Here is a 25,032-nt window from a genome sequence, read left to right on the forward strand (position 1 = left end):
CTGACAACTGGGATTCAAGGAGCTCCAGGGGGAAAACTGCCGCCCCTCACTCTCAACATCAGCTAGTCGGGGAAGAGAAGCGGCAACATGTAATCTGAATCTCCCCTGTCTCAATTTAAGGCTACTTCCTGTAGTATTGCAGGCACCATATGAGAGAATGGCTCCCACCTGGCACCTTCCTTTCAGGGAGCTGTAAGAGCGATAAGGTGCCCCTTGAGCCTGCTCTTCTTGAGACCAAACAAATCCAGTTCCCTCAGCCGTTCCTAGATACATTTTCTAGACCCTTCATGAGTCTTGCTGCCCTTCACTGGACACACTCCAGCACCTCAATTAGAAAGCCAATAGAGAATAATGATGCTGGGAGCAAGGACTGATGGGAGAAAGTAGCAAGCCTGTAATGGAAGATGTAAAGTATTATTAACAAGTCTTGGGCTGACTGCCCACAAGATGTATTTAAGAGCATTTCTGGATGTGTGATAATAGAGAAGGATGCAAACCAGAAAGGGAAAAAACAAGGAGATGAGAAACTGGATGATGTGGAGAAACATATAAACCCTGTAAATAAGAGCAGGGAACAACACACTAGACATGGAAAGAACTTCTCAGGGAGGAGGAGTGAAACAAGTTTCGATTCAACGGCAGAAGCAGGACATGTTAAGATGTTGTTCTCTCTAAAGCCTTCCTTATTCTTTGTTTTGGTTGTTTTTTTTAAACACCTCACATCTCTTCCATGCTGATTCAGAGCACGTATCTTATTTTTAGATTCCTTCTGAACTGCAAATCACGAACAAAAAAGCAACTGGGAACACTGAGACTTGGTGTTTCCAAAACAAACTAGAGGCAGCTCTCAAAATGCCCATGGCTGAACAAGCCAGGGTGTGGATTAACTGTGCCACAGATGAAGGGACTCAGCACAAAGCCAAAATCAAGTTGGAAAGACTTACTAGCTAGCTTACTAGCTCAGATTCAGTGCGACACAAATGCAATTTCAGGCATAACTTGAGTCTAGCAGCCGGCTGGATTCCACGTAAGGCCTGCCAGCCTCAAATAGCTGTATGCAGCATCAACACTGATCTTATATTGGCAAGCAGAGTGGCTCAAAATCATCTCAGGCTGCCTGCCAGGCCTTTTGGACTCAGGTTGGCTCTGGCATGGCATTTGGGTGTCTACACTATCCTCCTGTGTACACTGTGTTCTGCAAGTGTTTATTAGTTCAACTGAACAACTGAAGAACACTGGCTCCATGTGTAGGAGCAACTTCCCACACCTGAGCCATACCAGCTCCCACAGCACAGGCAAAAAAAGCAGAAACACGCCCACACAGCACACACAAACTAACCCAGTGTGGCAACATTGCTGCTATGCTCATGCATAAATAAATCAACTCTTCTGCTCCTTCTAGACCCCAGTATAACACCAACTACCTGTGAATCCAGACAGCCTAATCCCTCTTCTGCTCTTATTGCCAGGTCAGGTACTGCAGAACTGACCTCAAGCTGTTTATAGTTCTGGCAGCTGTTGAGTGCAACAAAATTATGAAACTGTTAAGAAATGAGAAAACCACCAAGCAATTACAATTCTGGAACAGTCTTCCCAAGAAATGGAGAAGTCTAACAAAACAACAGAAAAAGCCAACTGGTTTTAAATAGCAGCTTTCTCAGTTGATGAAAGGGATTCTATACCATAGTATTTGCAATAGCAGGGAATCAAATAAAACTGCAGGAGGGTCCTGCCAGTACACTATATCCAAGAATAGAAGTGGAAAGGATCCCACAAACAATGAAGCCCTACCATACTATTTGACATGTTCCAAAAATCAATTGTAAAGGGCCTTGAATACTAAATCAGAGAACTGCCTGCACTACTAAGTGAAAAACACTAACTACTAAGTGAAAACACAGTAAGCATGACCTTACCAGACATTCCAGTAAGCGAGCAGGACGAGCAATAACTATCAAGATTTTGCGAACAAGTTGTTTAATAAATGCCATTTCTCCACTCTCTGATCGCTCTTGTGCCTAAAAGATAAAAATAAATCCATGTTGAACCAAATCACATTCAATGCCCTGCTTAGGAAAGCAGTGATATTTAGGACACCGGTAGGGTTTGAAGCATGTACTTGATACAAACTGCGCATCAATTTCAAGATGCCAGCAGAGATAACAAAGATCTGAGCAACACTGTAACTTCTATTCAAATATACCCAGCTTTAAAACTTTAACACTGTTACAACAAAAGTGACTACAACAAACACCTACTTTTTTTTTTCTTTCTTGTTTCTTAAGCTTACACAGTATTATTACCACCAGTTTTACAAATAGATACAATGTATCAATACAGATCAACACTGATCTATACATGCAGGTTGTGCCTCAATTCTTTAACAGGGTTAGGCCGAAATGAAAACTAACATAAATAATAGTAATAAATATAAGCAACATCTATCCCAAATTCATATCTTTTTGTCAGTCATATGAAAACGGCAATTTATATGCACATATACATATAAAAAACCTTTACTTGCAGAGAGGCTTCATCTAAAGGTACATGTAGAAAGGATGACAATGAAAAATTGAGTTCTACAAAGATTGCAAAAGAGAGGGAGAGGTGCTATAGAAGAATATGTACAGAAAATGTACATCTAGAAGGTTTTGACAACATCTGCACAATGGTCTGAGCTGCATTTCAAGTTTCTTTTAAATGTTTCCCTCGTCTAAGAAGAAATTACATTATTTAAGGATGCTACTGAATGCAAAGCAACTGTATAATTCTCCTTCTGATTAGAATGTCCTAAATAGCCTTTGCCTTAAATATCAAAGCATTTCCTTGCTCTGAACAGTAGAACCCACAGCTTAAGTTTCTCAGCATCTCTTGCTTATTCAAAACCACAAAGAAAATTAAGAAACTAACATTTAAAAATTATTACTACAGACCAATAAGTACTTCTCCTGTAACACATTATATTTTTGAAAAAATCTCTGTGAAAATAGAAAGCTATGCATATTGCTCTTAATGTAAATACCACAATTTTGAAAATCACCAAATACATGAGAGGAATTAATCTATGGAGTTTAAAAAACGAAAACTGTACAAATATCATCGAGCCATCTGCAAGAGGTTTCAGAAGTACCTTAACTGGACAGAAGCATAACTCTAAACATTATCAACTTAGCCCAAATAAAACTCTTTTGTAAACAAAACACCTGCCTATTTTAACCACCAACAAAATTTAAAGCACCTTTGTAGAGTTTTATGAACACTTAGATGCCTAGGTGAACAAAAGATTCAATACATATTACATTTAAGGAGGATGAAGCAGGAAAGCATTCAGGTCCACTTGACCTTAAAATTCTAAAAGTTTTGGCTAAACCAAGCTGCTTTGACCTCAAGGGAGTCTTCCCCTAGTTAAAGTAACTGCACAGTGCCAAGCAGCATCAGGAAATGCAGCTTTCTACTGAAGATTGCAGCCGGGAATTAACAACAAATGAATCACATGAAACCAAAGCACAACGAAGTGCCCATAACCAAGTTGTCCAAAGAAAATGTTTTCATACTGTCATATCATGCTATTAACAAGAAGTAAGCAGTGGATTCAAAAGTTAAGTCTAAATTTTTTAAGGTAGAATGTCTTTGCAGAACAGGAATCGTTTTCATAATAAAGAATTGGCATCATAGAATATGACAAAATGAGTGGCTTGGTGATTTTTTTACTTTATATGCAGGTTGAAAAATAATGTGGTGCCATGTTTTTTTTAGCAGGTTTTGGGAGAGCTGTTAGTGAACACATATTCTAAACTCTACTTAATGTGTAGCCATTTTTAGGTATATATTGTCAACAGCGTTAGCAGTGGTTCAATGAATCCTGGCTTAGACAAGTTTTCTGGTATTCTGACATTATCAACTGACCAATTCTGCCTGCACTCTGGCATGGCAGAACTATGACCATTTCATAAGTCAAAACTTCCTCTTGACTAGTAAGCAAACTCTAAGTATTTTCAGTGTTTAAAAAATAGGGTTTCAACAATCCAGAATAAATTTATTGATGTCTTAAATTTTGTTTTGTTGTATGAAGAGAAAAAGTTCAAAAATCAATAGTTTTAGAAATCCTCTTTACTGAATAGAAATTAGCAAAAAAAGAGGCACAGGAAAAACAAAACCCAAGAAAACAACAACAACAAAAAATCCAAATAAAACAAACAAAAAAAGCCAACAAAAAAAGCCAACAAAAAAAATCAAAAAACCCCACAAAAACTCAACCAAAACTGCTTGTGTAGCAGTTTACTTGTGAGGCTTGTGCCTGCTTTCTATTCAAAAGAAAGCAAAGGACCAATTAAGACAGCATGGCACCTTAAGGCATCAGCTGGAAAGAATTTCGAATTAATTTCAAATCTGCTGCTCTATCACATTTATTTTGACTCATAACATACTATCAAATCCCACACAAATAAATGAGTAATTACATGTTGTACTCATTCTTTTGAAAATGATAGATTAACAAACTACAGAAACTTATGTAACAGCACGTTTGTCAAGTTTCAAGTTCGTCTTAATTAATTTAGCTGAGTATTCTATGAAAGTGTCAACACATTTAGAAAAGCCATTTTTGCTGCTAATCAACATTTCAGCTGTGAGACGAATGTTAAAAATAATTAAATAATAAATAATCTCTCACTAATGGAAAGGTAAAGGTTGCTGTCTGCTTTCTCAACACAGTAGGTTGATGAAAGGAAACCGTGTATGTTACCTCATTTATTTAAAGTAAATGAAATAGCCAGCCCTGTCTGGGGCTTATGCACACACTTCTATAAGCAATCTACAATTTGCACTGCAGGATGTAACCCTGCTGTTTCTGGAATCTCTACAACCCCTCTATTCCAGACCAATATGCCAGGGAGTTATTATGTACACTAAATGACTTTTTTTGCAGGAGTCATTATGTAGACTAAAACATCTTACGAATACCACTTTGACAATTACTTGAGTAAACAGTCATAATTCAAGACAATATTCAAGCAAACTCTAAGGCAAACAGATTTAAACAATTTTTCAGGCAAACACATGACAGTCTCATGGATCATACCTCCTGTAGCAATTTGTCTAATTTCTGCTGTAATTCAAGGAAGTATCGTGATGTGATGAGGCCCTGGTGAGATTTATCCAAACAATCTCGAGCCAGTTCTGTGATCTGATGGTGGGTAAAACTGAGCACTCCATCTGCCAGTGGAAGGGTGTTCTCTGGAGAATGATTTGTTATAATATCCTGAAGCCTCTCTTCCATCTGAGCTGTGGCCTATAGGAAAGCAGTTGTTCAACACATTAAATTCAACTACATGAAACTAACAGCCTTGAAGTTATTTCTGACTCTAGAACATTTATGTACTGTCTAAGAATTTACCTAGCTGGAATGCATGAAATGACTGAAGTCAAAAGGCAAGTACACAAAGGCAAAGTGACAGATGACATTTCCCCACATTACCAGTACAGAAAAGCAACAGCCTTGTTGTTCTACTACCCAGTTCCCCACTTTGTCTGCCAACGGTGATTAACTGTACACTAATCTTGTGATAATCACTAACAGAAATAAAAAGCTTTTAAGTCAAAACCAAAGTGGAAATATATACAAAAGAAAAAAGATAACTGATAGGGGGCCTACTTTTTTCTGCTAAAACTGCAGATACTAGACAGCAGAATACAGTCACTACCTTCACAAAGGTTATTCCACAAAAATATTTCACTGAGCAGAGTTTGAATGAGGCTCATTTGATTAATTAAAAGCACCACAAGCTCACAGGTCCTGCCAAACGTGTCTGCAGGTTCCCAGATGCATTTGTTTTACAGAACCAACTGTCTGGTTCTCACAGAATTGCAGATGCTTCAAAAAAACCCTTGAAGATACCATTATTATTATTATTATTATTAAACAGTAATCCCACACATCTTAGTTCATGTCTTCAACAGAAGATAAGTGAGTTCTTCACACTTCATATTGTTGCTCGATTACTTTGCAAATCTTGACAAATCTTTTTTTACATTTATACGAAGAAATGCAAAGAAGTTTCTCCCTTTTTAACTCACGTTTTAGGAACAGTATCTTGCTTTATTTTCCAGCAGTAATTAAAATTCTAGGAGCAACTGAGAGTATAGTGCTTCAAGCTGTGCACACCGACCTGCACGCAGGGACTCATCTGTGTCTCAAGATCTCTGGACAGGAGAGCAAAACATCCTCCTATCTCATAGTCAAACCCCCTCATCTGTGTACTGATCTCATTAAGTGTAATAGATCAGTGCATATAACGCATACACATCTTTGTAAAGTATATAGCAAGTGTTTGGGAAAATGAAGAAATGGACTAACCAAAGGAATCTGCTGGTATATCACAGCAGATGCTTCTCAAGACTTAGCACTGGAAACTGGTTTTGATTTACTAATGCAGTATGCATTTGCCCCAAGTACACCACCGACTGAAATTCAAGGTATCATCAGATTCCAATCAGCAGACTATTTTACCAGCATGATTAATTTCAAAACCAGTTTAGCAGCGTTGCCAAATGAATGTCCAGTTCCCACCAGAGCTTTCTTGATCGTGACTGTATCGTTGCAGTAAGAGATCAGTGATGCTTTATGGAAGCCATTACAGGGCTGGATCTTTACTTCCCGTAACAAAAGCACCACTTACTTAAAACCTATGTTGCCTACCAATTTAGATACTGGGTATCTTAAATATAATTCATTACCTTTGGAAACCTTTCTTTGTAGACATGGTTCATCATAATTATTTCATTGTCACAGCAAGCAGGAGAACGTCCAGGGCTGCAAGCAAAGCAAATTAGCCCTTTACATTTGTCCCAGCATGAACTACAGTTAATTCTTATATTTTTGTATTATTTATTTGCAACAAAAAGTCAGCACAGACTTCACTGGAAAGGTACAGTCTGCAATCAATAGCCCACTTAATTCCTTTCTGCTATTTCTGTTCAAGTCCTCATGATTATTTAATATACTTGACATCTAACTGCTAACCATGTTATTCTCCTAGTTTGCACCTGTATTTCAAGGCAGATGAAGCCTTGTGAACATTATCTTTTCCTCAGAAGGGCAAGAGAGATCTTTTTAACTGGTCTTATACCTGTACCTTTGAAGATTAGATACAATCAAAATAGCAAGATCTGACCAAGAACACTGGTAGCTGCAAGTGAAGAAGTACAAAATGAGTTTGAGTTTTGTTTGTTTTTCTAAGTGGATAATTTGAAAAAATATATCAAAACAATCTATTTTCAATCTGACCAGCAGATAAAGGCAGTAACTTCCTATAAATAATACATATATACGCATGTGTTGAGCAAAGCTGGAGTGCTGTGCCTGTAAAAAAAGCACAAGACTTTGAGGAAAAGAATTCATAAAAGGTACCCACAGACCTCACAAACCTACAAAATTACGTTTTGCTATCATGAGCCTCACTGTCCACTACAAAGCCCTTAAAAAAAATCTCAACACAGATTACCTGTGTTGGTGACTCTGGCCCGTTCCATCTGTCTAGAAGGTCTGGTCTAGTGGAAATATCCCTGCTCACAGCAGGGGGGGTTGAAATGAGATAATCTTTAAGGTCCCTTCCAACTTAAATCATTCTGTGAATCTAAATCTGGCTTCTGGTATTCTTGAAGATCAAAACTGAACACTAAACTTTGTCACGCATATCACAATGGTGAGTCCTTGAACTGATAGAGGCAGCCTGTTACAGACATTCACAGGCTACTACTGAGAGCAGAGCAGGTACATAGATTCAGAAAGGGAATACTACAGTTACATCATTAATGACTAGGTCATCAAGACAGTCTCTGCAGGTTAGCTGCCTTCACATTAAGATCTATCTTAACGATATTTACCACTGAAGTGAGTCATGACCAAAACCAGAGCAAGTATTTAAAGGACTATGCTTCACTCAGCCTCAGCTACATATGTATTTCAGCCATTTCAAAACCAGGCCACATTCCCAGTGTAAAACAGCATGACGCTACCTATAATGTGTGAATTTAGATACAACCCCTGTTTTCAGACACACAAACTCACCTGAGACTTCGGGACCGAGGGCGCATTGCAGTTGTCCTGCACCTGTTATCACTGGCAATGCTCTCAGTGGTACAGAAATGTTTAGACAAAAAATGTAGTTCATCAGGTGTCGGTTGGTATGGTAACTGGTGTAGCTTCTCTTGGGATGAGCAGGATGACTGCAAAAGCCCAAGAAAACACAAGCTTCCATCAGAGTGAAAAAAGACCATTTTCAAGACTGTATTTGGTGCGCACAAATAATGAATAATGTAATTTAAGTTAAAAATTATAGTTACTGTTTCTCGTGCCTGACTACCAATTTAAAGAAGAAAATAAATAATTACTCTTACATTCATGAGCTAAGTATAGAGTAAGTATCAAAAAAAAGAACCACTTCAGTTCCAGAAGACAAACTGCATTTCAAAAATTTAAATTTCCTAAGGAAAAGGTGACGTCTAATGTCTGATGTCAATGATACATAAGAATAGCTAAAATGGAGTCTGCTGAAAATTAATTATTGGAGTAGGACAGCCAAAGTATGGTAACCATACAGTACAACTTATTGTCACAATGCCAATTGTATATCGTCATAATAAAGTATTTCATTATCCACATTTAAGACATTACTAACAATCTTAAAAATAAAATTAAATACTATCTAAACCTTTGCCGAGAAAATTAATACGCTAACATCTTATAAAAAACTGTACACTGAAAATAGTGAGAGAACTCAATACATTTATCAAGACCGATTACATGGCTGACAAAAAGTTAATGGAACAAAAAAATACAATAAAACCATCCATTTAGTATAAAACTGGAAGATATGGACAGGTATGAAAATGGCAGTGCTACCACAATAACCACCCTTGCAACACTTCATGTACAGAGCTGATTACATAAGCAGTCCAAATGACTACACAATGTATTTTAAGGGTTTTTATACAGCTCTACCTGAGCCATGTTAGATGCTTTGAGGTAGAACTTTGAACTTTCCCATGAACCTGGATCTGGTGCCCTTGTTAAAGAACACATACACAGTTCAAATCATTAACAACCAGTCTTGCTAATGTGGACTGACAAACACAGAGAAATGTTCTACTGTTTCCACTACCAAAATCAGTTTCCAAGTCAGCTGATTTGTAAATATTCTTGTACAACTGCACAAAGCTACTTAGTACCATGCAGACATTTCCTATATTTTACCCACAGAAGGGAAGAAGTTGAAAAACTCGGATATCTTTCTGGAGCTCTTCAGTCTTCAGCTGTATTCCTCAATAAAATTAATTTCTTCTGTGTACCAATTTACATGTGCCCATTACTGCTTATCAGACTTCTCATATTGAACACCAAGACCCCCACCGGGGTGCTCTTTTTAATGGAGGCAAACACAGTAAAGAGTTTCTTTGTTACATCATTTCTAGTGAGGGAAACTTTTGTACTGTACAAATATTGCCCCTGCATTGCTAAGGTCAGCAGATAATAATCAGGCTGGTAAACACAGAAACTAGGAAGTCTTTTTAATCTCCTGGCAACTTGTGTGGTACGGACTAATATCCTAACTCTTAGAAGCGAAAAAAAAGTTTTCTTATCACACTAGATTCCATGAAGTTGTCTCCTAAAGCAAAAAAGAATAAAACCCACTGGCAGAAAAGGCTAAGAAGGACTAGTCTACATGGGAATGCTGCACCACATCAGAGCAAGCTGAAGTTTGCAAGACTGTGTTACCTTGCTTTGCTGTGGGCTAAAAGGCATGCACATCAAGAATTTACCACAGCTCATCAGATAGGTAGTAACTTGTTGAGTTACAGTAAGTCATGCATGAAATTCTGCCTTAGCACATTACCATGCATAATTCAGCACACAGCATAGGTAAGGCAAATTCTTTCTTATCTCACATTATAGCAGTTAGTTGCAGTTTACTGGTTATACCACAGCCATGCTCTGTAAAATAGAAGATACTGTAGCATAGGAGAATTTTCCAAATACAGAGAATCACAGATGGCTATTCCTCTAAAATCATTCTCTATTTCTTTGGTTTCAGGGAATTATGGGAAGATCAGCTGGAAAATAACTAATATCACACTTCTCCTCATATAAGGTGCCAGAGAGTTTAGATCCAACATGACTGAAGAGAGGATCTTCCTAATGCTAACCACTTTCAGTTGTATCAGGATCATCACAGGCACAAAGTACATTTTTTTGGTAATCTAAATTCTTGTTTCAGTAAAAATCCAAATTCTTACAGCAAAATTCTTAAACAAAATATTTCTCCTGACATTCTACAAATAATGCACCAAAAATCACACAAGAGATAAAATATTTTCAATATGTTCAACTGTAGTGCATTATGGAAACACAAATGTTCTTCTGAAACAGAAATGCAGGTTTGAAAAATATACAGCTTGTCTCAGTTCATCACTTTTATAAGGTTTGCTCTCCTAGAAGACACAATCATCTCAACTGCATTGTCTAACTGCCAAGATTCGATCCTGCTGTGCTAGAATAAGATACACCAACAGCTTCTTTCCAACTGAACAATCAAGCAGAAGGTATTTTAATTTTGTTGTGATAACCAGTATATGTGATACTTGCACCATTTCTAAACCCACAACCTTCCATTACATAGGTAATTCTATCCATCCCATCACTACTTTCAATATTACAAAAACAAACAAGCAAACAAAAAAAAAAAAATAGGGTAACAAACAGTGAGCTACATTCACCTCAGCGTAACTGTGGTAACTACAGACACTTTGGCCCCTACTTTGACTTTCACGTGCTTGTGAAGAACAAAGTTGTGCTCTATTGTGATGTGTAAAAACTCTTTCTGCTGGCTGGTTGATAGATGTCTAGATTTATGTGAATTTTATTTATTCTTCACTGGGAGTGCTCCATATGTACATTTACGGTGTTGTATGACTTGGTCTCTCATTTCCTCTAAGAATAAGTAATAATGTGGAGGAGGAGGCTGAACTGTCCTCGCACTTCCAGATTCTGAAAAAGTACGTGAAATCAATTAGATGGGTACACTTCTAGTTTTGGTTCTGTGATTCACATCTATCATCCTGAGGGTAAAAGAAGAAAATGAAAAACATCTCTAAGAAGTGAAGAAACAGTCGCTAGATTTAGAATCCAAAGGCTATCCAAGTGCTTTTGCAGGGCTTATCAGCAATAGCAAATTCTCAGGCAAAACAGAATAAGAAACTAACCATGAGATACTGCAGAAGCCAAAACAATAAAGGCTAATGTGTTTGTCTCAAACACTAGTAGCAGGGTGGCTGTGGCACCAACGACTTTGGGTAACAACAGCCAAGGACTTGGCAATAACATGCTGTGAGAAAGAACAAGATGTGACTGGACAAGGGGCCATACGGAGGTAGGACAGCACTTTTCTGGGACAAAGGTCTTTGATCTACCTCCTGGAGGTAAGCACAGCTCAGTACAGCAGTATGAGCATTTCAGTACGGAGAAATGAGGTGAAGAAGAATGCACAGGGAGGAATCAAGACCGCCAAAGACCCCCGAAGTCCGCTGGCCAATTTCCACAAGGACCTGAAAGACTGGACTGTGAGTGATCACTAATTTGCACAGAAAGTAAGAAACCCACCTTCAGGGTGGAAACAGCTTCTCTATAAAGTGGTACCTCTCCAACAAGCCTCAGGCATCCCCAAGATCCTGAGATATCTCAGCAGCTGGACTAATACTGGAACCAGGACTGGTGTCTCTTCCTCCACCCTCACCCCCCCTTTTCCTTATTTTTTTTTCCCTTCCCCACCTCACCCCTTTATGCAAAACCCACTGACATGTGCTTATATAGCAAGTCAGAGACTAATACACCAATTTCTATGCCAAGTGTGTCTTAGTGAGTTTTTGTGGGTCATTTGACTTCTGTAATTTCTTTCGACCACAAGTATTTACTAATCTTGTGTGATCCCTTACTCTTAAGAGTGGGACACCGCTGATATTTATGGCATGAATTCTCTACTGCTTCTTTCTTCAATAAAATTTGAATGTAGTTATTGGGAAAAAAGGTGTATTTCCACAAGAAAGAAACTGTTTTCTCAATGGTAGGGAAGACATATGTTATTATTTATATATTCTAGTCAGAAATAATCATGGGGTAGGTCAACAATGATGTATTACAGAAGTTAAGACAGCTAAGTCCATAACTGTATGAACAGCAAACACAAATACCATGTAAAACTGCTCTACATTCCAGGATGCCCACAGCAGCTAGTGAACTTAAGTGGGGGAGAAAGTATATTAATTAGAATTACAATTTTAAAACTGAAGAAATATCATATTCCATAGAATTCCATATCAAAGAAATGAATATGGACAGAAAATTAAAACTGTATTTTGATCTGATTTTGACACAGCTTTTAATCTCCTTTCTAACACAAGTCCGTTTCTTGCAACAGTGACAGTGTTTCTGTGGGAATTCCTTTATTTGATATAAATTCCTTTATGTCAATATATTTTAGGTGAAGAGCACAGCATATCTGATCTAGTTCCAGTAAGAGCTATACAAACATGCCCTAACGAAAACTGCTTACGGAATTAATGTGAAACCAAGGAATTTACTTGGCAAAAGTAACATCTACACAGAAAAGAAAGCAGAGGTCAAAATTAGTGCTTTAGAGAAAAAGTTCTTAAGATATAAGAAATTACTCAACATGGTTTAAGACAGATAGAACTGTCCTTCCAGAAATCTCTGTGGACAAAAAAAAAGTAAGAGTTGATCATAATACAAAATGGTCATATTTCATCATTGTACAGAACGTGGAACTCAATTGTTTCACAAGAGAAACTGAACAAACCCACTGGATGTAGGAAAAGAAAGCCTACTTTAATTGTCAAAGAAACACTTTAAAAAATCAGTTATTACCTATTCAGTAAAATGCTGTTCATAAAAGGTAAAACACCTTTTATAGGCATATAAGGCATGAAACATTGAAGAGACAGATAGATCGACACAGACCACCACTTCCACTGCAGTGATGTGCTCTAACTGTCAAAATGTCAACTATTTGTTATTTCCAAAGCAGGCTTTCTCTACAGCTGTATCTCCACAGCCTCTAGGTGTGACTACCATAACCAAGAGCTCTGCTCCAGGTTGTAACATGAGACAGTCGTTCCTCTCCAGTAGAAAGATATGCAGATATACAAAGCAGAGGCTGTTATTTCTGCCATGGCTAGCTCCCAAGTCCTGGAGCAGGATCCAAGGCACTGCTGTGGCCTATGAGATGAACAGGTACAGTGGGGGGCTGACACAAGACTGGCAGAAGCAAGGCTGAGGGGAGCCAAGCCAAGCCCACCTGAATACTGACAACCACAGCTGAGCCCAGCAGTCCAATGGCAGACAGCAAGACAAGGACAATCCAGCTTTTTTGGGAATTTGTCCCTCCTTGTTTCTTTTTCTGGCCTCAGGGATGGGGAACACAAGCTGCAGAGAGCAAATGCCATCTTGTCTTTGTCTCAGCAGCCACACAGAACTGGGCTGAGGTGCTGAACACCTTTTGTGTGTAAAGCACCTTCTCTGTTGTAAATTTTGTTATCAATATTGTTGCCATTACTGTGCATTTCCTACTTCTTAGCTGTTGGTTTTCTGTTGTTACCTCAACCCCACAGTCTCTGCTGTTATCTCAACCCATAGTCTCTGCCTTTATCCCCCTCTCACTAGAGCAGGGTGGGGAAAATGGGGGTGGCCTATTTGGAATTTAATTCCCAGCTGTTCTTTTAAACCACCACAATTCACACTGAAACAACTGGTCCAAAAGGTAAAAATTAGTAAGTTAAACTTATTCTATTATGCGTCCCAAAGGATTCTTTTTATTCTGATTACAGCCTTCTGAAAGGCTAGGTATCTAACCAATTATCACACACTAACATCTCAGAATTGCCAAAGGAAAATAAAGGCTAATGCATGATTCATCTCATCCTAAGACAGCAGTCTAACCCAGGACAGATGAATCATGCATGCCATAGACAGTTTCTCTTTCTTCTTGTCATCAAGGCAGCCTCAGTTAAGACTTGATACCTAACTATTATATGGTTAAAATAAGGCAGATCAAAGGGAGCAGCTATGAACACCATTCATTACCAAAAAGTATCTCTATGCAAAGTGTAAAGTTTTCTTCTATTTCAGAGAAGTAAAACAGTTTCCTATCACATGTTAGTTCTAAGTCTATCAAACACAACAAAACCTACACTGTCTTTTAAGAGAAGCATGCTACATTTCAGAAGCTAAAGGATGCAAAAGACATCTATCAGCACAGCAAAACAGATACTTACAGAAACAGTTGAGCTGGGTGTATTTGTACCATAGCCAGAAGAAGGGAGAGAAGCCAAAGACCAGCGGCGACCATCAGTCCTGGAAGTTAAGATATGGAGGTCAGTCAAATGAACGCGGCAGTATACTAATGCAGTAACATCTGTTGAAGTATTACTGTGTAAAACTGCATCCCCAAAGCATGATATAAATAGGGGTTTTAACAAACAGTATACTTTCACAGGGCACCATGGTAAACAAGCATTCACCAAGGATGAATTATTTTTATTGTGGTTTTCTTTATAGTTAAAAATCTATGAGATGAAACAACCACAGAGAGAATGAACAGGTCCACAGAATTGGTATCTAACACAAACAGAAAAGGACAAGAAGCTCAAAACTTTTAGGTCCATCACATGAAAATGAATGAGAAGCAAATTTAAAAAATTGTGAACAAATGCAGACCACTGTGCTCTGAGCCACAGAATAACCATTCTAACTGATATAAAAGGGTAGTGCATTCTTCAATGGCAGCAGCAGAGGGTAACAGCAAACTAGCAGGATAATGACTAGGTAAAACCAAACGTAAATGTTAAATGTCACATACATGAATCAGGAAAAACAAATCTTCAGGAAAAAATCAAGCTTACTCTGAATAAAAAATAAAATAAATATACAGATTATAACCAAAACACAATTTATGTTCTTCATTGTCTGAGGTGATCTACACAAAGACAACATGGAACTTCAACATTCAAAGTGGCAAACAAAAGTCCAATTATGAGAGAAGTGTTTGGATTTTTGAGAAGGTAGACTTTACCTGTCATTTCGATGCCCATGACTGCAATACAATTGAATCAAATGTGTTAAAAAAAAGCAAAATAATATATAAATAACAAGCAGGCCAAATTTTTATTAGCAAACGGTATGACAGTGTGGAAAGAAGAACTGAAGATCTGTTTACAAAGATCATCTCCTAAGTCTGATTGACACAAAAAGTGAAAATCTGAAGAACTGAAGATTAATTGAAGTGTATTTTAGAATAACTGAAGTCATGTCAAATCAGAAATCTTAAACATATTGATGCAGATACCTTCCTTCAAGCTAATAGTCTAAAAAACCCCTTGCTTCTTTCCAATATATCTACTTATTCATCCTCAAACTACAATCAAAACTCTGGGACTTTGTATACATAAAGCTTAAGAAAAGGAACTACAGTACATTATTAGTATTAAAATATGAAGATCACATGTGTAGAGACTGCTAATTGCGTCAAATACTGAACTCTGGAAAAAACTTTCACCTCTGCCATATTCTTGTTCTTTATTAATTCTTTTACATTCTCATTTTCACCCAGGTATGTAAGAGATACCTCCAGATGAAAGCACCATTCTAAAAGTAGTTTTCTCTTCATCTGGCTTAGCTGTTCACAATTGAAAGAACTTAGGCAGTATTTAAATATGGGTGAGACCCATGTATCCTGCATCTGTGAGAAAGAAAGTACTTATTAATTGAGTAACTCAAGGTGAACAGGGTACTTGCATCACACAGAAAGGCTTTCAAGGGTGCAGACAGGCTACCCCAGAAAGTTATCTGGGAGGCAAACATGGGTGAACAGGAGGCGTTCATAAGGGATTATGGGAAAAAAGCCCCTACAGCATTTTCCCCTGGACTCTTGCTACAGCACTTGCTTCTGTCCTAAAGTATGGCTTTACTCACTTTCCAGCAGCTCTAGAAAGGGCAGTCTGTTACCTACCCACGGGTTCGTAGATGCTGGACTTGTACGTACAACAGCAGTGCTGACTTCCAGAGGCACAGGCTATTCCTGGGCACTCATCAACTGATCACCCCACCAGACATGGGCAGAGGCAGGTAACTCTCCAGCTTGGTCCCAAGGCGCTGGGGAAGGGTACCTCCAGCCCTGCCCACCGGCTGGAAGCACAGCACAGGGCCAACTCCTTGAGGCGGCTCCCTTTCCTGCAGCTGCTGCATGGCATGGCCAGCACCTGATGAGAAGTGGCTACACCAAGGAAGCAGCTTCACAGAAGGTCGCAAATAATTTCCTTTGCCTTTCTCCCTTCCTCACACTGTCCCAGCTTTTTGGTAGCACCACTGACTCAGTGGCAGTGGATAAAAAAGGCAGTGGATAAAATACCTCTACACCTTTGCCCTTGCTCCTTCAACCTATCACCCTTGTCCTCCTCCTCCTTTGTATACCTATTAAATTTACAAAACATAACAGAAAAAGCATAAAGTCAGAAGTCTGCTCTCAGTAAACAGTGCATTTTACTATGAAAATCCATCCTACCACAACTTATATGAAAACAGCCACAACAGTCATACCAAATTCATAAGAAAAAGAGTTGCATCAATGCAGTTTTAAACTTCATTGCCACCAAGCATTTTCAATATAAAGAGAGAACAAAATCAGTTTCCACAGAAAATTGCTCTAAATGTTTCTTGAATCCCCCTGAAGTGGTGAGATATTTTTAAATCAGAGAAATTTCCTTCAGTTAAAGCATCTATTTAAATCTCATTACAGGGCTCTAGAGAGGTCAAAATCCAAATGAAACACTGAAAAACAAATCCTTTTTCCATTAATTCTGAATTCTAAGGTTTCCAAAAGTATGTTTTAAACTTTCTGTTGATTACGGGTGGGGAAGAAAAACTGCTGTATTTCCCGGCTGCTGTATTTCTAAGCAATGCTTGATCTTTCACATCTGCTTTTTCCGTTATAATCTATTCCTGGATTTAATGAATCTTTCTAAAAATATGCTCACAAACAAATGCAATCTCTGAAAAGATAGTATCTCTGACAAAAGGAAAACTATCAAGAGGAAGCAGATACAAAAGAAATATTCAACTTTCTTAAGATAATTTAAAAAGCAGCATCACAAGAAAATTATGATACTAAAAAATTGCCAAGATCTACTGTCACAAATTAACTAGAATCAGATTTAAAAATTATGCCAGCTTTTACCCCTTCACAGCTTTAAAAATAAAATTAAGCCATTTTTTTGCACTTACTTTTGAGAATTTTTGTGCACTACTTTACTGGTCTCTCAAAATAAAGTAACTAAAACTTTACAGGCAAGTTACAGCTCAGTGCAAACCCATCAGTTAAATGCCTGACACTGCTTAAGCATTCCAATTTCATTTTATATATATATATATATATATATATATATATAAATATATATATATAGTCCTGGCTAAACATATAAACTCTGCTTACCTTCACAGACATAAGAGTTAATGAACACATTATTTGCAGTAGGGTGACAAAGTGATGGGGAACCACACTGGCACAAACAGTCTCCCATGACAGGCTATCAACTTTGATTATGGTTCATTTAAGAATAGTTTACTTCATAAGTCACTTCACTTTAGATCTTCAAAAATTCTACTAACATTAATTAATCCTCACAACACTCCTGTGACAATGCTTATTGTCTCACAGACATTGGTACAGATATTGAAACAGGTCAATGACAGGTATTCAAAGCATGGTAATGGTATTGTTGCTGCCAGTAAAATCAGGACCTGCATTGAAGTGATCTTATAAGCAATGCACTTCTTACATCATTAAAAAAATATCCGAAGAAACCTTCAAGTAGTTTAAAATTTTCCCACATCTCAGTAGGTAAGATGATAATGTCTGAATCACATTCATTACAATTAAATTATTAATCTGTTTTTTTTTAATTCACAAATATATGCTCGCATTGCATCGCACAGTCAGGAGTTTGTTGCCACAGAGGTTTAAAATGGTTTACATAAATGACCTAATACTCATTATTCTGACAGACCTGGCAGATGTATTTGCAATCACCTTTTCTATCCACATACAACACCATTTCCTCTATGCAAAATGTGTGTTGAATACTACGAACAACCTCTTACCTTCGTGCAAAAGAAAAGTGGGCTGAGGCACTGGGAGAGAAATTCCTAGGGCTATCTTGAGGACTGTTTCCTGTTGGAGATGACACACAAAAAAATTATTATTAGATGGTGGGATGAAGAGAAGCCATTAAAAACATTCAGACGTATTAATACACACATTTCCAGTGGGTTAGAAACAAATTTCAGAATTTTTTCTTTCACAGCCTCTCTGCAAATAAATTCTGAAACAGAATCTTATTTTGATTCATGTTTCATTTATACTGAATTTTAGTGACTGGATTTTGTAACTCATAGAGAACTGATCATTCAGCCTTTTAACTTGAAAATTCTCAACATAATTTGATAATTACTGTTTAAAGAAACCAGTACATTAGCTTGAAAGAACAGGTTTTTAATGTCAGAAAAAGATTGTTTTTTTAAAAATATCATACAAAACAATGAAAGATAGAAAAATCATTATCAAACAAATTTAGCCCATATGCGAAGTCTCTACAGCATTTCCACAGGCTTCCTTACCATTTTTTTTTTCATTGCTCATTTTTTTCCATCTCCAAAACAAACAAGCATACAGAACACAGTGAACTGAACTTTTTTACCCTTAACTGCATTTTGTGAACAGGTTTCGACTTTGGGGTTTGTTACTCCATTCTACTGGAACACCTGACCTCCTGTGGACCAGCATGAGTACAGAAAGGCAGCAGCTGCTGAGAGCTGCTTCTGCCACCTCCACCCCTCTGCCTGTACAGTTAGAAGAGAAACTGTATTCCTTTCTTTAGAAGGAATAAAAATGACCTCTAAAATAACACAAAAACCTACAGAATAACCCCCAAACCTACAAAATAAACCTCCAAACACAAACAAAAAACCCAAACCCTAAATAAAAAAACCCAAGAGACCCCTCCCCAAACCCCACCTCGCAAAATGCCAACTGGATCCAATTTAAAGTAGTACTGGCATACATGCAACAATCAATCTTTCCTTAAACTTTTCTTTAAAATGACTGTAGCAGCAATACATGAAAATAGAAAAAAATAATGCATTTGTTATAGCATTTTATTTTTGGACATAAATGAGACTGAAACAAAAGCAAGTCAAGTGGCCTTGACTGCTATTCAAACATTTGAATTAACACTGCATTTATCACAGTGGTGCCCATAACAGATCGCATTAATTCTATATGGGAAAGCATAATCATTGAGTGATTAGGTAGCAAACACAGCGATCAACGCACATGCCCACACTACCCCCCATCACTGTTTTGTCTAGAAGCAGATGAAAGATGCTTTTTGAGTTGGGCTGAGCAGCTTTTGCAGCTGCTGATTCCACAGCCTCAAGAGACATGGATTCCACTCTCACTGGCCAATAGCTCCAAGATTTTTTTTACCCATTAATCTATAATGGCAGAATTATGTTCTTCTGACATTCTCTGCATCGCCTCAAGACTCCAACTTCTTCATTACCCTTCAGACACTTCTGAGGGCCTCAATAATTTTAAGGTGGCAAGGATTTTCATTCCCTGAATGGGCTGGAGCAGAGAGAATCTGAAACCACAGATTCCAATCTTTACTTGGGGACTAAAAAAATTTATTCTTATCCTGCAGTAACTGTAAAGACCAAATTACTGAGAGCAACAGTTCATTCAATTTACCAGCTAACTGGATTTTCTTTTTCTGCTACCAGAAATTTTTTAACAAAGATAAGCTAAAAAAAAAAAAAATTGTAACACTGTGCAGACTAAACATGGTCACAAACTTTAACTGCTGCACTAGAAAAAAAATCAGGTGTAATCTGGAGCGTGTTGTGGCTTAGATAAGTTAAAAAAAAAACCAAAGAAGCTACCTTGAACTCAGGCAGAAGAGCACAAAATTAGCCTTAGCATACTGAGACAAACAGCTTTTGACAGGAAACAGTTTTACAAATCAGAATATAGGGCTTTGTAAACCAATTCCTTTTTTTTCACTAGCTGAAGTTATATATGGATATAAACATGTCTTTAACACACATCAAGGACATACCTTAATGTCCATGAGTTAAAATATACACAAAAACTTCATAAAGAAGAAAAAAATATGATCAAATAATGCAGCAATTTTATAGCTATCAGTGTCGATTTGGATTTGTGGAGTCACAATGCTGCAAACTACATTGCTAGAATCAACACAAATCACTTCCTCACAGACAAAACCTTAAGAAGTCAAAGTCTTGCTCAGGAAGAGCATCAGATCCTGTTATTAGGAAATCAACTTGCAAGCACTGCTTTCAATAGCAAATCAGCTTTTAATAAGACCGGTAACGCCATACATGCAATACCTGGATACTAAATCCTGAAGGTTTATCTAGAAATTGTAAGAACTCAGAAAAACCTGGAAACAAAGAATGACAATACAAACCCCTAATGACTGGAGAAACAGCCAGTGCTATTACAGGTATAAGGTGTAGTATTCCGGAGGAGCAAGACAGGTTGGAAGCAGAGTCCTACATGTGACCTCCATCCATCAAGGCATTCACCCACCCATCTGCAAGTCAATACCTGGGAGACTTTCAAATAAAACCCAGTCCCAGTTACCTCTCTGTCCATATGCACAGCGCTTGCTCATGAGTCAAAGCCTACTGCTCTTTGAAATCTGCTTGTATTGTATGTTTCAGTCCTATAATATCTCTGTGTGACTGAGATTACTGACCAAGTGTCTGATTTAGTAAAGTAAACTGGACTGGTGGTCAGACATTGGATAATTAACTCCAGCATCCTCTGGGAGACACATGAATAGGCAATTAATGTAACAAAACAACACTCTGCTTCGTAACAACACACAGGGTGGCTCATTTTGCGAGCACCTATTGTTAAGAAAACCGTATCAAGACAATTAAACTGTGATTGTTTTGCAAACAGCTTCAAGAAACCCTATGTCTTTGCCACTGAGGGAAGATCTTTCAAATATTTTTTAAAAAGCGTATTACAGTCACTGCATATTATTAATGTACTTTAACAGCTGTCTACCTACAAAACAAAGAGTTTCAGATGTGATGACTATCTGTTAGTATGGATGGAATACCAAATTAGTAATAATTGTTATCCCAAATTCTTGATGGATGAAAGACAAACCCAGTTCAAATTCTTTTAAAATGTACCACAGTACATCAGTGTCCCATTAATAGAACAATGCATTGTACATTCCTCTGTGTCAGTTTACATGGTGATGAGTCCTGACTGTGAACTGAGTAATACACAAGACATCATTCACCTGCAGTTAAAGATCTGACTTTCTTACCATAACAAACAGCACCAGCTAGCAGAACATACAGCTGGGCAGTAGAATCTTTCTGAATACTTCCGCAGGAGCCTTCCAAAAAATGAAGAGCTCAGGCTATTATTTTCATGTGAGGAGCTCAGGCTATTTAAAAATCTGGATTAACTATACCCGAAACCAGCAAAAAACTTGCCTCGGCTATGACAAGAAAGGTCTGTATGATCCTTGAATCCATCTGCAAGAAAGCTCTACATGTTCCAACCACTATTTAATACTGAGAGAGCTATTTTTACAGGATTTAATTTCTATCTGCATGCAACTTACCACTTAAGAGTTTCTTCTCCTGTCCTTAAACTAGTAGAAGATGATTTGAAATTTCCATAACCATTTACTGCACTCAAAAAGAAAGGCTAAATAAAAAGTTTTGTTTTAGCAAATCTGTTTTTGTAATTCTACATATGACAGTAGTCAGGGTAATTGATATACTGCATTATTTTCCTTCAGTTTTCTTTAAAAATCTGACATTCAGAACCCTGCTTTATATCCCAGTTTTTAGCATTTCCATACTTCACCACAAAAACACACTATGGGGCCTCATCTATTTACAAGCATAGTCTTTCTTTCCCTTAAAATATATGGTGCAAACAGCTTTGTTGATTACTATGCTTCACTGTTGCTAACTAAAGTACACCTCTCAAACAGAATTATCTGAGGCAAGCAAGTGAGCCCTGACATAGTGAGACCAGACTATGAACAGCCAGCACTCTACCAATGTCCACCTAAAAGCCTGGAAAATCCTAGAAATAGGATTACAAGTGGAGGTAAAACCTTCTTGAACTTTAATTTTGCTTTAGGGAATTGCATTATGAAATCACATCGTGAAAGACTGATGTTTCGAGGCATTTGGGATACATGTGTGCTGAGGAAAGGGGCAGGTCAAACCTTACTCTGACAAGGCAGTGCCCTGCCTTGTAACGCCCCTCTGCCCCCTAGAGACTGTATCCCAGCCCAACAGAGATGCTCACTGGCACAGTGGGCAATGCCCCTCTGAAGCCCCTAACCCAGCTCCTGAGTAGTCAAATGACTGGAAATCCCACCTGGGGAAAGGGCCCGGGAAAGCCAGGGGTATTTAAGGCCGAACATGAGGCCATTGCATTGTCTAGACCCCACCTCCTTGGGGAAGTTCTGCCTGAACACTGCTGGAACTCAGGGGTTGGTTACTGCATATGGGCTTTTCTGTATCTTTTCTGTCTTTCCCTCCTTCTCCTTCTTCTAATTACCTCTTCTTATAATTTCTGAGTAACTTAAAAACAATCATGCTTAGTGTTTGCTAAGTTCAATGGGCCAAGTCAACACTTTAAGAACTGTTCTATGCTGACTGAATGTTGCACTAAACCTTTTGCCCAAGTTCTTTGATATTCTAAAGTTGTCAGTGAAGTTGTTTTTGTTGTTTTGACCTTCTGAGAATATCTTGTGTTTGCAACTTGGGGTACATGAACAACCGTAAGTCATTCAAAAACTTCACTGAGCGAGTTGTCTGGGGCCTTATACCTATTTATCCAATCTCCTAGAGAAAGTCAGATTTGTCCCTGCAATACTTGGGTGGACAATTCTTCAAGACCCCTCATGTTCCAGTATATATGACAGCATGCGTTTCTCTTCCTACTCTACAAAGTGCAGGGGGGAGAAGGCAACTTTGACTGGTTTAGATGAGAATACCATCTTCCAGTCTTCTGTTACTAAGGAAAGCAAGTAATATCTTTCAGTCTTATACAGTAATCTCCCACATTCTATCCCATCAGCCCTTCTCCCCACATGATCTCACCTGAATAAGTATGACAATAAATGTATGCAGTATTCCATATGAAATCTAACCAGGACACTGTACAGTGGCATGAAATCTTTCCAAATTAAAATGAAAATTACTTCCTTTATGCATCTTATGAGATTTCATTTTCAAACCTGCACCAGACTGGTCCTTGAAAACATCATCTAATCCCGAAAATGCAGCCAGATCCTAAACTAAACTCAGAATAGGTGAATTCACAGTTTATCATTGACATTTCTGTTACAGGTCCTCCAGTACAAAATGTTGCATATTGCAATTTCATACTTTTTTATTCCAGTCATTCACTCACTTCAACATAGTTCTCCAATGCTATTTCATACTGGATGTCTTCCATATTTGTATAAGCTACAGTACTTTATGCCAGTGCCACTTATAAGAAGAATAAAATGTCTAGCCACAAAAACAAAACCTGGTGACTCAACTGATAACCTCCACTCCCACTTTATAATATTCCTCATTCTAGCACAAGCTTCTTTACATGCTTAAACAATTTCCTACTTATCTTACAATTCTTGTCCTAGTCATCTCAGTGGCACCACATGGAATATTCTTAAAATACAGACAAATAAAATTTACAGCATTGCTCCTAACAGCTAAATCTTGCTCCTTCAGCACATACAATTAAGAAGCACCACATTTGACTATTAATCATTAGGGGTTAGTACCACCCACATGAAGAAGCTCCTGTGACTTCTGAGGTGGGGACACCTGAACGCCCTGACTTGCTGAGATGCTAATCATTCACTTTGCAGGCTGGGTGGTGCAGATGACCTGTCTACACAGCATCAGGCAGTCAGCTAGAAAAGCCCATTAATGACATGGGCACCAGGTACCATCCAAGCTAATGCTGCAACTTTTAGTTTCCCACAATTCTCAATGTATTCAACAGCTCACGGAAAACTTAGAAGTACTTTTCAGCAGGTTTAACACCTTTCACCCAAATACTAAAGGCAAAGGATGTCCAGACCACTAACCTAAGACAGTTGCTAATGAGCCTAAAGATATTACCTAGCACATTTTCTATTTTTGCAAGGGATAGAAACACTTTATGGAGTGAAAACTGATACTGTGTGATCTTTACATGTATGCATAAGGCATGGCAAGAGGCTTCAGCTGCAAACTCAAGTCTGACTTTCCAGACAGAAATTATCTCTGCAAGCAGCTACAGGTCCTGCATAGAGGAAAAGGGATTTGCATATATTGCATTAGCAATTAACATACATAACAGAGACATATAGTATCTGCTGCAGACACTATCTTTTTTGTATCCCATTTATTACCCTCAGTCTCAGACCTTACACCTCCCTGTGCTCCCAATCCTTGGACTACTTACTGTTCTAATAACATTTTAGTATAGCCCAGAAGCTTTTATGGTCACTGTTGCTTACAAACAAATTTGCCCATTCCCTGACAGGTGCCACTCATGCAATACTTGCACTCGGCATAATCTACTCATGTCATAAGTGTGGAGCTGTCTCACTGCCTCTCCCTCCCATCTGACATGAATCTGAGTATAACTGGGACGGTAAGGCTAACAGTTAAAAAACTCCATGTGAGTATTCAGTGCTTGTCCAAATCAGCTTGCATTTGTGAAGATTAATAACCAACTCCCTTGTAGGAAAAATCTTCTATTATCTCCAGAGTAAGCAATGAAAACTGTGGGGGGAGAGTGGGGGGATAATTTGCCTGAGATCTCTATATTAGACTTTTAA

The 25,032-nt window shown here is 38.0% G+C and overlaps 1 protein-coding gene across 4 annotated transcripts in view; it reads right to left on the bottom strand.

Moving 5' to 3' along the window:
* MAST4 (microtubule associated serine/threonine kinase family member 4) overlaps window positions 1-25,032 on the bottom strand; it is a 279,014-nt gene that overhangs the window by 45,711 nt on the left and 208,271 nt on the right. For 2 of the 4 annotated variants that reach the window (XM_041470924.1, XM_041470925.1), the window contains 6 exons: window positions 18,224-18,293; window positions 14,344-14,422; window positions 8,069-8,226; window positions 6,736-6,811; window positions 5,081-5,290; window positions 1,917-2,018 (listed from right to left, as the gene is read on the bottom strand). In XM_041470924.1, coding sequence (XP_041326858.1) covers window positions 1,917-2,018; window positions 5,081-5,290; window positions 6,736-6,811; window positions 8,069-8,226; window positions 14,344-14,422; window positions 18,224-18,293 — 695 coding nt within the window. Of the gene's footprint in view, window positions 1-1,916; window positions 2,019-5,080; window positions 5,291-6,735; window positions 6,812-8,068; window positions 8,227-14,343; window positions 14,423-18,223; window positions 18,294-20,789; window positions 20,836-25,032 lie in introns of those variants that run through there. The other 2 variants (XM_041470926.1, XM_041470927.1) reach the window with 2 other exon arrangements.

Source organism: Pyrgilauda ruficollis, unplaced genomic scaffold, assembly GCF_017590135.1.
Source record: "Pyrgilauda ruficollis isolate IOZ18807 unplaced genomic scaffold, ASM1759013v1 scaffold25, whole genome shotgun sequence".
Lineage (NCBI taxonomy): Eukaryota > Metazoa > Chordata > Aves > Passeriformes > Passeridae > Pyrgilauda > Pyrgilauda ruficollis.